The sequence below is a fragment of the Rattus rattus genome, chromosome 7, assembly GCF_011064425.1.
Source record: "Rattus rattus isolate New Zealand chromosome 7, Rrattus_CSIRO_v1, whole genome shotgun sequence".
Classification (NCBI taxonomy): Eukaryota; Metazoa; Chordata; class Mammalia; order Rodentia; family Muridae; genus Rattus; species Rattus rattus.
Genome location: NC_046160.1, coordinates 46,424,770 through 46,439,693, shown reverse-complemented (window position 1 = coordinate 46,439,693; position 14,924 = coordinate 46,424,770). Strand labels below are relative to the sequence as shown.

At 47.9% G+C, this 14,924-nt stretch overlaps 1 protein-coding gene across 1 annotated transcript in view; it reads left to right on the top strand.

The window, feature by feature from the left end:
• Nucleotides 1–421: 421 nt before the first annotated feature.
• Cdhr3 (cadherin related family member 3) overlaps nt 422–14,924 on the top strand; it is a 60,114-nt gene continuing 45,611 nt past the window's right edge. Inside the window, 4 exon segments of the mRNA XM_032908649.1 lie at nt 422–470; nt 6,684–6,883; nt 10,218–10,383; nt 12,293–12,390. Of these exon segments, the coding sequence (XP_032764540.1) occupies nt 422–470; nt 6,684–6,883; nt 10,218–10,383; nt 12,293–12,390 (513 nt within the window).

Genomic DNA, 14,924 nt, shown 5'->3' with positions numbered 1-14,924 from the left:
GGGACCCCTCCCTTGCAGCCCCTGTCTGGGCAAATGACAACAGGCTTGGTTACAGGGCGGTGATGACCACCATGTTCATGACAAGGACGTGCAGCTTTGACCAATTTCCTGTGTCACGTTTTGCCCTCTTCACTTCTCATGAGTTCTCTGTGGAAACTTGTGGATAAGGGTTTGGGGGACAGACCCTGGGGCTGACTAGGATGGGGTAGCTGGCCCATCGAGTAGCAGGGTATCACACGCGTAGGTCATCAAGGAATAGACAGCAGTGTTTAGAGTCTCCCTTAGTTACCATCAGAGCCTCTGTTTGGTTTCCTGCCTGGCAACAAAGTCAGGAGGGAAGGAATTGTGGCATCGAGAATGCATGTGGGCTAGAGTACTGGAGAAGATCCTCAGTGGCCATCTACACAAGGAGCAGTCCAGCATGCAGGGGGCAGTCATTGTCCTTGTCTCCTAGGGATCACCTCAGGTAGGCATCCTGTGCACTGTGAAGCCATGCCTGGCCTGATTGCTTTGCAGAACACCATTTTGTAAGTATTTCCCCAGAGAAGACGTGGCCGTTGTCAGGCTGCACTGATGTGAGGGCTTCTCTGCAATGGTGACTGAGAGGCGGCTACCCTGGGGAGGCTGCACCCTGGGGTCAGAGGTCCTGGAGCAAACATGCCTAAAGGACTATATTGTAGAGCCTAGGGTTGTACAGATCACACTCTGCTACGACTGACCTGTGCAAGGAGTCCCTCTGAGACCTAAGGCTGGGAAAGTGCTTCTTAGAGTCTAGCTGCATGCGGATGCCTAGTCAGTCCTTGTGGCAATTAGTCCATCTTAGAGGCATTGAACTTGGCAAGTCATCCTTCGCAGAAATAGATATAAAGGAGCAAATGCCAGTCCTTCTGATAAAAGACCCAAGATTCTACCTCCCTATACTCTCTCCTCACCTCCATTAAAGAGCTTCAGGAATGTTCCATGGTTTTCAAGAATGCCTTTGGACTGTTGAAATTAAGCTTTTTAAATGAAATGCTATATTTTGAATAGGTAATATATGCATAATATATTCAGTCTTGTTACTCTGCAGGTTAAATTAGGAGTAACTTACCTCCTTGAGGAGTTATATAGTAAAATACTTGGAGGCGCCTAGGAACATTGTGAAGGCAGAACTGGTGATTTATACCGTCCATTCCCCATAGTTCTAGATATTTGCTCAAATCCTCCTCTCTTTCCCTCAAAGATCGTTCAGTTTCCTTTATGTGGATATTTACGTTCAGATCTCATGGTTTGGGTGTATTTTCCTTTCTTTACTTTTATAAGTAAAATCTTTTTTTCCTCTTTTACCTTTTTGTTTACGGTCATACAATGTATGGAACCTGTTAAGTTACCTCAGCATTTCTAACAGTGTCTCCTTTCATTCACATGCACTCTCCAGGACTGAAAAGAACAAACACTGGTATTCCCCTGCACCAGTTGCTACATGAACAGTTTCGTTGTCTTATCTAGTGGCCAGGCCCGTCCTTCCTGACCACTTTTAACTAATAAGAAGAGTGCACAGTCCTGTTTCTCTACCCTGAGGCATGATGCTAGCTTTTGGCGTAAGGTAGAAATGTTTCCTACATTCAGGAGATGGCTTTATCTAGATGATTAGTTCTAAATCAAAATGGACTTTTAAATCAAAATGCTTTTTCAAGATCCATAAAAATAAATATTGGATTTTTCTTCCTTGATCTGCTAATAAAAAAAATAACTGATCTTCTGAATATTGGCCCTCCTTTGCCTGAGGCTTTAGCTGAAGAGGGAAGAAGTCTACAGAGTGAAACTGGGCTGTGAACAGGCCACACTCTCACTTGAAACATTTGAAAGTTCCCCCAGAAACATGAGCTTTTGCGCTATAATTGAGTTAAGAGGTGACATTTATTGTCACTAGGGGAAGAGTGAGGTTTGACGGATGCAGTTAGTGTCTTTCACTTGAATGCTGTCATTTGGAATGCTGTCGTCAGATGTGTGGAAGAAACAGATCACAGATTTACGAGTGCTTGCGTACTTGGGAGTTCCTATAGAAAATTGCGCCCCACCCTCTTCTAGCCTAACAGTCACTTTCACTTTGATGGACTTCTGTGAAATAGTTCCTTTTATCCCTCTCATCTTTTGTGAGTCTGAGAACTTAATTATAATGATTGCTCTAGAACCATAGAGGTCTGGGAGGTTCTGGGTGTGAGGGCAGACAATGTGCACCTGCCTTCAGCATGAATGACGGCATCCTCAAAGTAAGCAAAGCGACCTCCTCTCTTCTTTCCTTAGGTCTAAAGTCTCTTAAAGGCCCATGCCAGGCGCACCATCCCCCATGTCCTTCCCACTTGCTCTGGTTCATCATGAACCTTCTTCCCACTGCACCCTGGAATGGCCCTCGCCTCTATCCAAGCAGCTCAGTACTAGCCCCAAATGCTCGTCAACATGTCGTGAGCTCTGTATGTCATCTCTAATGTCCTCTCTTCAACTACAATGTCAGCCCAACATTGTCAAGTTTTCTCGTGCTCTGAGGGCCCTCGCTATCATGATAGCATCCAGGATGTATTTGGTTGGGTTGAACATCACCTTTTTTAGAGTCTGGTGCATATGTGTTTCACATTTACTGGTGAATTTCACCAAATGTAGAGCCTCAAATTTTCTGCCTACTTCATATCTGTATTTGACTCAGTCCTGCCCTCCCCGTCTCCTACCAAGATGAGGAAAAGTGAAAGTTTCTGTTTGGGAAGCGGTCATGTGACATTCTGACAATGACTGACAGAGGAAATCCCCAGAGAACAAAAATGAGACAGACTTTCGAATGTATCTATGGGAGGGAGTTGAGATCAAAGTCTCTGCATTCCAAAGGGCCAACTGTCTTTTTGCCAGCCAGAAAACAAAGGACCCCTCAGAGGACCCCAGAGTATTAAAAGCCTAGGTGTATGGAAGATGTCTACGTTTTTAGAAAGCCTCCAGGGAGCTGGATTTTGTGCCGCTCCATGGAAACACGACATGTCACAACACACATTGGATCACATTATGGAGTTAGTTCCCTCCTTCCTCCTTCATGTGGGTCCTAGAACATCAGGCTTCTGTGGCAAATGCTTTACCTGATGGGCGTCTCTGCAGCCCATGTGGCTTCATCTTAACACTCTCATCCTCATGGTTTGAAAGCTCAGGACGAGAGTCAATTTCCAGGAAGTCTTTCTGTGGTATATGCGACGCTCAAATAGATTGCAAAAGGTTTCTCTTCCTTTTTTAGAGCTGGCCTCAGAAGAACTTTCCTCCCCACTCTCCCCACAATCCCCATTGCCCACCTCTGTGGAATTAGGAAAAGACTAAAAGAAACCAGCTCTCCTCAGGGCAAGAGCAGGGTGAGGCTCCCAGACCAACACACCCCTTTCTTGCTAACTACAAGCTAATGTGGTGACCAGAATCAATACTGAGATCCGCTTCTTTTCCTCTGTGTCCTACTGGAGAATTATCATGAATTTGAGGTCATCCTGAGCTACATAGTGAGATCCAGGACAACCCGAACCGCAAAATGAGATCCCATCTCAAGAAAAACAGCATGTTGGGCCTTTTTCTCATCTGAAGAGGGTGTATCATGGAGCAGCCAGAAGGCTCCAACCACAGGCCAACCCCCAATTAGGACCTCCTGCCATGTATAAGTCAAAGAAATTCAGACTGTCTATATTGCCTAGTTGGTGGTATTCTGTTATTGCACCACAAAATAGTTCAAGATAGTATTTGTGCACGCATCAGTGGTTCATAATCCAAGAAAGTACGTTATGCCAGAGCCCTTAGAGAAAAAGTGTCAGTGGATCCTGCCTGGCCCTGGCTCTCTTGTTAAGATCACCAGCTCTGATGAGTCTCCCTAATGTTTTTGCTCTATAGTATTTTTTCCCTGAAACAAATTATAGATTTGTAGATTCTGTCATGAGGCTCCCGTGGGTGTTCCTTAGCAACAGAACCCTGACTAGCAGCCATTTGGATGGGTCCAGTGCCACAAGAGAGGTGACATTGAAGTCCCACAGAAGTCCAGCACAGTCACATGTTTAAGCAGCAGTGAAGCTGACGGGTTCCCACTTCAAATCTCTGCTTCAAAGCACTGACTTCCTCCCTACTCTTTGACTTAGGGAGAAAATGAAGGACTTCTTGTTTCTTTGTTTGTTGTTAGCGTATGTTAGGGGTTATTCCCCAGTATGCACATGGACATTAGAGAACTCACTCCACAAAGTTGTCCTCTGACACATGGATAAAGAAAGGCACACAAGAGGAACTAGCAGTCGACTCTCAGGTGAGGGTTGTTTTGTGTCTCAAAAGCAGGGCTGTAATTTAGAGAAGGCTGTCTGTTACCACTTAGTGTTGGGGGCCCGGAGTGGTCAGCTTTCTGCCAGTAACTGAAGCTAGGGAGGCCTCAAGTGTCTCAACACTGGCTCTCAGGAGGAGGCCCCAGAGGTTCATTCCTAGAAAGGCTGTGATTCAGGGGAGACAAGTGCTTCATGCACCAACATGTCACAGCCAGCTCTATGGCTGCTAATCCATTTTCAAGTGCTGTTTCTTTTTCCATGCGTTAGATGCCAGCAGTTCTAATTTGATTCTTAAAGCACACATGTAAGTCAAATTCCATTAAAGTCTCCTGCCTCCTCACCAGCCTCGCAAAGAACCTTCTAGAAGACCGGTCTTAAGATGGAAATGAAGTGTCTTAGGAAGGAGAGTTGACCTTGAGCTTCTGACCTCTCTGCTAGAGCTTGGCTGGTCACCTCTGGGTACATCGCTTTCAGCTGGGTGCCTTGAGACATCCCTCAATCTTACCTGTAGAATGAATGGGTTAATGCCCTAATGCACCATGTGAGCATGCAATGCCACTTAAGTTTTGCAATTGCTAGCACTGCCCCCACCTCTTTGTTGGCAGGGCATCTGGAGAATGGGGCATGTAGACTTTACAGTGGCTACTGGTATTGTCAGTATCTCCAGTGACTGCTTCCACGGTATTTTTTTTTCCTTCATTTCCACATCCTGGCACATGACCTTATCCTGAGAAGAGGTCACCAGAAGGATAGGACATCTCTTGCATGAATGTCACTAGGAAAGGGCATAGCTAAGGCGTGCCTACCTTTATCCGTAAACAGAATGAACACTTCCTGATCCAAACTGCTTGAGGTTACTGGATCTATTGACTTCTTCCCCAGTATCTCCCTTGCCATCATTCAAAGGCAAAGGACTGAGGATGCTGATCTTGGGGTCAGTGTGGATTAATCTCACACTCAGGTCTTCTCAAAGATACGACCAATGCAACAAAGTCAATGTGTCCATCCCAGTGACACTAGGGCTATCAGTGGCTAATGGAATAGAGTGTCACTAGCCTTTCAGTACCTTAAAGGAGATGCACCAAGGTCGGTGGGCCCAGCAGTCTCCCTACTGGGTGATGAGGCTGTGGAAACCCCAGTGAAGCTTATTCAGAGCTTCAGGCTCCCATCAAGCATACATCCTAGCAGAGTTCTTCGCATGTTAATAGGTGTGTAGTACTAGGGTCTGAACCTGGACCCTATGTATGATAGGAAAGCCCTCATCTCCTGTGCCCTGGGGCTCTTCAACCTCCTCCTTCTCAGGCTTCTACTAAGGTGCTAGGTGATTGGCTTGTAGCACTGTATCCAGCTTCTGGTCCAACTCTGTGTTTATATTTTTGCTGCTGTGGATAGCCATGTATTGATGGCCATGATGACATCTTTCCAATCTCTTCTTCCTCCACCCCATACCCTTCTTACTTTGTATCCTTACTTAGGTCCTGACTGCTTCTAGGGACACGAACCACTGGACTCAGTGGATACCCTAATTCAGTATGTACACCTGCAAAGGAGGTATTTCTATATAGGGTTTCATTGAATTTCTGTGGGACACGAATCTTTGGAGGATACGAGTTACCCCAGTCCACTCTAGTTAGCAAGACTGCAAAAGCAGGAGAGAATATGGCCTCTGCAGTGGCTAAATCTGGCATAGTATCATAGGTACCTTGCAATGGTCCCTAGTCTTTCCTGGGAGAAACATTTGGTCACTTTAATAAAATCCTCTGTTTCTAATGAAGTTCAAAGAAATCCACGTGCCCTCCTGACTCTCATTTTCTCCTCTGTGAAATGAGGATTAATCATGCAAGAAGTCCCAACTGATCATCTAAAGGATGGCCCGAAACAGCCTCCAACAACAGCCCATTCATTGTCTTGACATTGCTAATGGCTGAGGAGAAATCCCCCCAGGATTCTGGAGTTCTCTAGTCACTCACACTCGAGTCTCTGATGACCTCATGGATCCAACAGTGCCTCAAGAAGGAAAATAAACTTCCAGAATCTCCTGGGTCCCTGTAAGAGAGAGGATGCCATTAGCACGCTAAGGCCTTTGATTCTTTTCCTGTCACTTAACAAGGCAGGAGGGAGGAGGGCAGCAAGGAGGGGGTGAGCACTGGAGGCTTTGTTCTCCAGCGGCAGCAGATTTCATGCCTGTTTGGTCTGACTGTTTCCTTGACTCCCGGAAGACCCCATGTTTTCACTTCCACTGCTTAGTGAAAGCATTGAGTCTTGGGGAATGACCAGTCCCCTTTGTTGCCACAAAATGAAGTCATAGACCAGGCAATGAGCCTGTTTCCAGCCCATGGCTTTGTGTTCATGTCACCTCGCCTCTGTTTAAATCTCCAGGAGAAGCTCTACACCTGATCCACCTGCCTGCCACTAGCAGTGTGGCCGAGAATGCTCCACCTGCCACTTTGGTGCACACATTTTCTGTGAATTTATCAGTATCACTGTCACCTGTGATCCCAGGATTTCCCATGGTAATCAACCCAAGGCCCTTCACTGAGGCCTTCAGGGTGAACAGACTGTCAGCAACTAACTTTGAGGTAAGCAGCCTCTCACTTCTGCCCCCAGATCTACAAAGAAGATATGCCCAGGACTTGATCCAGCCTACATGGCATGCCATCTAAAGTGACTCCCAGCAAACTGGTGAGGCAGAACAAAGGACCAGAACCCAGGGTGATGGATACTTCCTCTAACTTCTCATAAATCCTCCTGGGCGACTGGCACCCCATGCCCCAGATTCATGGACTAGTGAATTAGATTCAGCAGGACAGCGTGTGTAATGCCCTGTTTGGCTCTTGATTATGTAACTGCAACCTAATTTACTGAAACGTTGTATCTAAGTTATTGTTCTAAGCATAAAAGTTAGATCTCCACCCCATGGTGATCTCCAGAGTCTGAAATCCCAGGCATCCTTTGGGCTCTGTCTCTGCCCACCCCTCCCCTTTGTCCAGGCCCAGTTCTGACAGGTGACTCTGACAATTTGGGTCCTTGACCTTGAATCTAGGAAGTCTACTCTGCTGTTCTTAAATCCACCTCTTCCCTCTACATCCCTAGGAGAGCTTGAAAGAAACAGGAAGCTCAGGGTCTTGTGGCTGGCCTGTAGAACCCATGCCCTGTCATCATCCTATGGGAGTTCCTGGGATCCAGACACTGGTTCCAGGACTCAGCTGCCCTGCCTATCTTATTCTTGACATCTGGCCTGCTTTTAGCAGCTGCCGCCAGTCTGCTTCCCTAAGCCCCGCCAACTGCTCGCACTTACAGAGTGCTGAACACCACTGAAAATGATTCTCACACCCCTGCGCTTTGACATCCTCAAGGTACAGCGGTTGTGATTTACCTCCTATCCAGAGCTGAGGACACGAAGCACAGGAAGACTGTGTAGTTTGTCCAAGCTCTCACAGTTTGTAGCTGAGCTGTGGCTGGAGCTCTCATTTTCAGCATCTTTATTGAGCTGTTAATCCACAAGTAGACCCCATTTCTGCCAAGCAGAGGGTCTCCTCAGCTCTACAGGGACAGTCATGGGCCAGGAGTTTTCTCCTGGATTATTGTCTTTATAAGGAAAGCTCTGAGCCATCCAGGCAGGGGAGGGACAGCAGGTGGGACCCTGCAACAACAGAGGAACTCTCCAAGGTCCTGTGAAGGCCAGTGGCTTCCTCCCTTTCATCCTCCCACGGCTTAATCTGACACCTCTTACCTCACTAACTGCTCCGAGTACTGTGGACCCAAGCAATTTTTTCAGCTTTGTTCAGGATGATGTCAAAGACCACATATATAAAGCCAAAGTTACGGTTTACCCCAGAATTCTACAGCCAGATTTCTTGCAGCCAAATTGAAGCTCCCTATTCCCCTCTGGTGCCTCAGGAGAGCCCTTTCTCTCCACTCCCCTCCCCTGGCTCAGTTTCCCCATATATGAAGTGGAGAGGCACTCTCCAACTTAGAGTTGTTGTGATAAATAAAATACCATGACTGGCTTGGCAAGAGGCAGCCACATAAACATTTGATAGTCGCCGGTGAGAACAGAGACAGGTTTTCTCATTCACGTTGGTAGGAGTGCAATCCCTTTGGTTTGAAGATATAGTATCTGGGCCCTTGAGAGAATCCTACTTGCTTCCTGTAGGGTGTTCAAGCTGGTTCCCGAGGGTGATGTGGAAGGGAAGGATTACTACCTAGGGATACAGAGGAGGACTCAGCCCAGCAGGAAGCTGGAGTACTTTACATGAGGAGGCACTGAGTGTCTCTGCAGGAGCCTGGTCAGGTGGATGTGAACTCCTCAGGTGGGAAAGCAGCCCTTGCAGGGAGTGTTTAACACTGGAGCACAGCCCTTGGGCCAGCTCATTCAAACCTCGTAAAAACCTTATGAAGCTGGTGTTATTTTTATTCTCATGTCACAGACAGGGAAACCAAGGCATGGGAAAATTAGGTTAGCAGAAATCGGGCTCTGAAGTTTGTTTGGTGCAGAGTCTCTGCCTCACCTTCCATAGACAGAACGGATAGCCGAGCTCTGGATGAGGCTGTGAGGCTTATCCATAGACAGGCTGTCTGCTGACGCCAGCCCACCTTGTCCCTCTCTCAGCCCTCATCTTGTCCTCCGCCACTGTACACACATGTACAGTGATCTTGCAAGGTCACACCGGATACCCACTACCTCCTCCATGCTGCCCTCTCTAAATAGAGAGGCGTCACAGCACTCTCCTCTCTCCTGCCCCTCACCTCTGCTGTAAAGTAGGAGTTGCTCACTTAGCACAGGAATGGTTTCCCGAGTTATAATCACATGGGGGGAAAAAAGCTAAAGGGACAGGAACTCCCCTGGGCTTGCACAGAAGTTCAGCAGAGGGATGGGACCAGGGCCAAGTGCTTTAATCTCACCACGAGGAGTGTCCTGGCCCTGGGTGTAGTAAGCAGCCAAAGTTCTAGAAGAAATCCAGTGCTCCAGGTAGAGGAGTGTCTAGTGTGTAGTCAAGTACTCTACTGCTAGTAGTTGTCTAGTAGGCTCTGGGTTCAATCCACACTACAGAGAGAGACAGACAGAGAGGGAGAGAGAGAGAGGCAACAGAGAGACAGAGACAAAGAGACAGAGACAAAGAGAGGCAGAGACAGAGAGAGACAGAGAGAGACAGAGAGAGACAGAGAGAGACAAAGGAAACATGAAGAGAGGAGGGATTTAGTCCCAGCTGTCTGCCTCAATCTGACTTTACTACTGTAACAACATAGCATAGACTGGGCTTTATTTATTTATTTTTTTTAATGAAGAAAAGACAGTGATTTTTCCTGTTTCTGGAGGCTGGCAAGTCCAATGTGTTACGGTGTTGATATTTGACCCGGGCCTTCTTGCTGCACAAGATTCTGACCAAAGCACTATGGTGAGGGGACAGGGAAGAGAGTAAGAGAGTCCGACCAGGAAACCGTAGGAAGCTGGCCTGCGTCTGTATCGGCTCGCTCTCAAGACAAAGCATTGGTTCACTTAGAGAGGCTCGCACTCGCCACCCACCAACACAGATACTGGTTAGCTCACACCAGCCAGCACTGTGACGCTGCCCCCTCCATTCCAACACACCCATTTTAGAGGACAGTTAAACTATAAGTCCCTGGGCTTGTAGGACTTGTGTCCAGGACAGCTGTGGGGCCTGTCTGGGGGTCAGGTGCTGAGTACACCAGGTTTTAAAATCTGGGTCTTTCCATCCCCGGTTAGTTACAACAGAATGTCTCCAGAATAGTTTTCTTTCCTATGAAAAGCAGCATCACCCACGGGAGGAGCTTCTGAGACGAGTTACGGGGCGTGGGATGCTTCCTTCTCCATAAAAGCCCCTTGTGAAATGCTTGCCTGCACAGCCGGCCTTCCCCGTGGATGCTGAGAATCTTATGTTTCATTTCTAGGTTGTCACCACTGGGAAAGAACAACTAGATTTTGAAACAGGACCAAAAGCATTTGATTTGCAGATTTATGTTAAGGATGATGTCGGTGTCACAGACGTGCAAGTCCTGACTGTTCAGGTGACAGATGTGAATGAGCCACCTCAGTTCCAAGGCAGCTTGGCACAAGGTGAGACAGACCCAGGCGGTGGCACCAGGGAGGGCCCTGCGGGACAGAGCCAAACAGAAAAAGTAAACGAACAAGCAGCTGCTTCTGCAGAAAAGACAGCTGCTTAAGGAGCAGGGAGAAATGGAATGTCTTCCTCTCAGCATGCACGGCCCTAACACCCAGCAGCTTTTAGAGCTTTGCATCTGTGCCCCTCTCTGTCCCTCTCAGTCCCAGAAGAATGCCGGAAGAATATAGGCACCTCGAAATGGAGCCCTTTAGAAGGACCTGGGCTCAGCACACCATAGGTTTGTCACTGTATTCTGCACTCATTGGCCAGCTCACTTATTCTCTGTCCTTCATGGACTCCGTGGGCACTGTGTGCCCTGGGCCTGCCTGAGAGACAGGCAGGGGATGTTCTAAGGAGATGGAAAGCTGGGAAAGGTAGCTTGGTAGTGGGATGCTTGTATTGCATGCCGCGGGTTCACTTCCCAATATCACACACACACACACACACACACACACACACACACACACACACACACACACACACACAGACATACACACACACACCACACACACACACACACACACACACACACACACACACATACACACAGACATACACCACACACACACACACACACAAACACACACACACACACACACACACACACACACACAAATGGGGTGAGGAATGTCTCAGCATGGACAACTTCTTCTTGTGCAAGCCTGGTAACCTGAGTTCAATACCCAGCACCAACATGAAATCAGAACGAGCGGGCTGGCCCACAAGCTGTTCTTTGATCTTGTGGTATGTACACCCACGTACGTCATGCACACAGTTGTGCGTATGTGTTCACACGCAGAGAGAGACATAATGATAAATAAACTAAAAGAAAACAATGCCGATGGCAGATCCTGGTGGCACTCCCCTTCAGATTTCGCCAAGCTCCTCGCTGTGTGTGTGCTCTCTGTACAGTGAGACCCCCAAGTCCATTGCTCTTCTTGGGCTCTCTCGGAATCACCACTTAGACATCTTCTGTTTTATCAGGTGTCTCCTGGGTCTCCAAAAGGCTTCTCAAACTTATCAAGACTCTCAAACCAAACTCTTTATGTCCTGCCTCACCCTACTCCCTCCCCCAACCTCCTCTAGTCTCTTTCCATATTTTAGTGGCTAGCACATCCGAGTTTACCCAGAGGCTGCATCTGAATTCTGACCCTATCACTTACTACATGAGACAGCTCTGTAGCCTTTCCCACAGTCCCTCCACTGTAAAATCCCAGTTACATTATCAGATGATTAAAACGCCTTCCTTATTACGGATCTGTTATGAGAACAAAGGAAGGGTGGTTATGACATCTTCAGCATGGTACCCGCAAAGAATGTCCTTTCAATGTCCTTGGCCACTTCTCGGAAAGCAACATGGATCCTTGCTGCCCTTATCACTAGGAGCGCCGTAGCAGGTGGAATTAGCTCTGGTCCCTTCCCTGAGCGTCTGAGACCTCTGTAGGTCCCTCCATCTCTTTCCTGCTCCTCTATATGGCCACTCATTACAAACATTCCGCTGGGAGTCCAAGTGGTTCACAGGGTCGCTTTAACCTAAGGAGGTGGATCTGAATGTGAGTGCCATCGCACTGGAGGCGCTAGGGTGGCTTCCCAACTTCTCTCTCATCCTGGTCCTCTTTCCAAGCTAACAACAGTCCGTTTCACCTCCCAGTGGAGGAGGTGACTGAAGACATGACGCCCAGTGTTGTAGAGCTCTCCATAGACAACTTGGTTCACGTGGATTCTCCGGGTCTCATCCTTGCTGCTCTCTGTCCCATGATGCCAGGAAGCCTAGCTGGTTCCATTTAGTTGCAGCATCTGGATGGCTGGTGTTGGAGCTCCCCATCTGATGAGACACTTTTATTCTTCTTTGATTCGGAACAGGTTTAAACCTCTATATCACGGAAAGAACAAACCCCGGTTTCATTTACCAGGTGGAGGCATTTGACCCAGAAGACACAAGCCGGAACATACCCCTCAGGGTAGGTATCCTAGGCTACTGCTGTTCATAGGAGCTTTGGGGCAGAAACCTGATGGCCAAGCCTAAGTATTAGGGGCAGCAGGTTTGACAAGGGCTCTAGGTGCACAGTACTTTGTGATCTTGTCGAGCTCCTGTGCCCGTGACAGCTGACACAGGCAAGCCCTGCTCATGTGAGAGGCTGCAGGAGAGGCTTCCCAGCCCTGGCCAAGTCAAGCTGGCAGCATTTGCTTTCAACCTGATAGGAAGCCACCTCTGTTATTTTAAACATACGCAGTAAAGTACACCCCAATCAGGAACTAGCACTCTTTCTAAGAGATGGAGTCAAGCTTGTAGCCAAGACATTTTTCTTTTTAAGGGAAAGTTAAGTCTCAAGGGTTTTTGGTGCAGAGCAGGGACTGGTCCCAGGGAGCTGAGAGACAGCTGAGATCTCCTCTCTCTCCCGTTTGACATCAGATTCCTTCTTGGTGCTGGGGCTCTTAGACCCAGCAACCCCAAGTGAAGCCTCTCAGCTATGCATCGGAGGGTGCTTCTCTTTGCTTTGTTGAGGCTGAACTTACCCTTCAGCAAGTTTGGTCCCTGCCTGGACCAAACTGGAAGAAAACACAATGGGAGGAAAACATTTACCAAGGGAGCAGGCACACAGCTGCCTAGCCTACCCTCTAGAGAGGACTACTCTCCAACGGGAAAGTCGGCCATTGGTGACACCACATCCTGCTGTTCCCATTCACTGTGGATTTGCAGCTCAATGGGACCAGTTTTTCTAACAGGAAAAAAGTGATCCAGGGAATCATCTCCAGCATCAGTGTAGGCAGCCATAAGGTCTGAAACAGCTGCTGGGAGGTTATGGCAGCCATCTCTATAATAACAGATAGCTGTTCTTCTTAGAAGACATCCTTCTGTTCAAAAAAAACATCCAAATCCATCCATCCATCCATCCATCCATCCATCCATGTCCATCCATCCATCCATCCGTTCTGTTTTAAAAGATACATTCATGTCCACATTTGCATAAAGAAGAGAACATGGAATGGGAGGGCATCGTCCACTCTAGTGAAAGCAACAAGGCTGTGTGATAAAACTTTTCCTGGGGAGATGCTACACCTACATCTACTCGCCCCACGACAGACCAAAGCATGGATACCACTGAAATACAACACGGTGAACCAATGAGTTCTATTGGGCCTGCTTACATTAATATGGGTGATACTTGTAGCAGCAGGAATGACTCAAAGACAGGGACATCACCAAAGCACACCTCAGCATGGATGACAGCTCACAACCTGGGAGCCTGGGGCACACCGCACAGCCTGTGGGCAGCTCAACAGGTTGGAGCGTGTCCTTTCCTGGTGGGTGCCTCAGTTGGTCTACCCTCTTCCAGGCTGCCAATAGGCTCTCAGTTTTCCTTATTGCTTACTCTGGCAGCGAACCTAGTCGATTTCAGGGACTTCCTGAAGCTATTCTGAGTTGTTTACCTTCCTGCTTAAGGAGCTCCCCTACAGGGTAGAATATTTCAACCTCTGAACAAACTGTTAAACAACAAACAGTAAGTGCTTTAAGTGAGTGTTTACTAAGAGCATACTTGTTATGGAGGGCAAGTACAACAGAAAATATAAACACAGTGGAGGATAGGAGGGGTGTGTGTGTGTGTGTTTGTGTGTGTGTGTGTGCACAAGCACATGTGTACACTGGAGGATAGGAGGTGTGTGTGTGTGTACATGTGCATGTGTGCACTGGAGGATGGGAGTGTGTGTGTGTGTGTGTGTGTGTGTGGGGGTGTGTGTGTTGGCGTGTGTGTTCCGGTGTGGGTGTGGTGTGTGTGTTGGTGTGGGTGTGTGTGTGGGAGGTGTGTGTGTGTGTGTGTGTGCACATGTGCATGTGTGCACTAGAGGATGGGGAGGTGTGTGTGTGTGCACTGGAGGTGCATGTGTGTGCACTGGAGGAGGATAGGAGATGTGTGTGTGTGTGTGTGTTTGTGTGTGTGTGTACATGCATATGTGTGCACGCACTCACGGAGGCTAGAGGAAGACCCTCTCTCCACCTTCGGCTTTATTCCCTTCAGTCAGGGTCTCTAACAGAACCTGGAGATAGGTAGAGCCCAGCAAGCCCCAGTGAGGCTCTCATGGCTGAGCCCCACACTCTTAGGATCACAGCCACTTTCAACCTCTCCTGTTTTTTGTTTGGTTCGTTTGTGTTTGTTTGTGCCAGAGTCTGAACTCAGATCCTCATGTTGTATACCAAGCGCTCTTACCCACTGAGCCGCCTCTCCAGCCACAGATTATGTGGTTTATAATCATGTTCCATGAAAAAGTAGAAAATTTTCTATGTAAACTAAGTTTTTCTACGTAGAACTATAATTTGATAAGAACAACAGCAACAACGAGACAGGGTCCTCCAGTGAGGTCTGCCTGCTCAGACTTCTCTAAGCGTTGGTGTATAAAACAGAGGCCCCTGAGACGAATGTTATCATGAACTACCAAAGGGACAGCACTACAGGAAGTAGGGGCAAGGTTAGAGGGACCTGCATGTCCCTGTTTT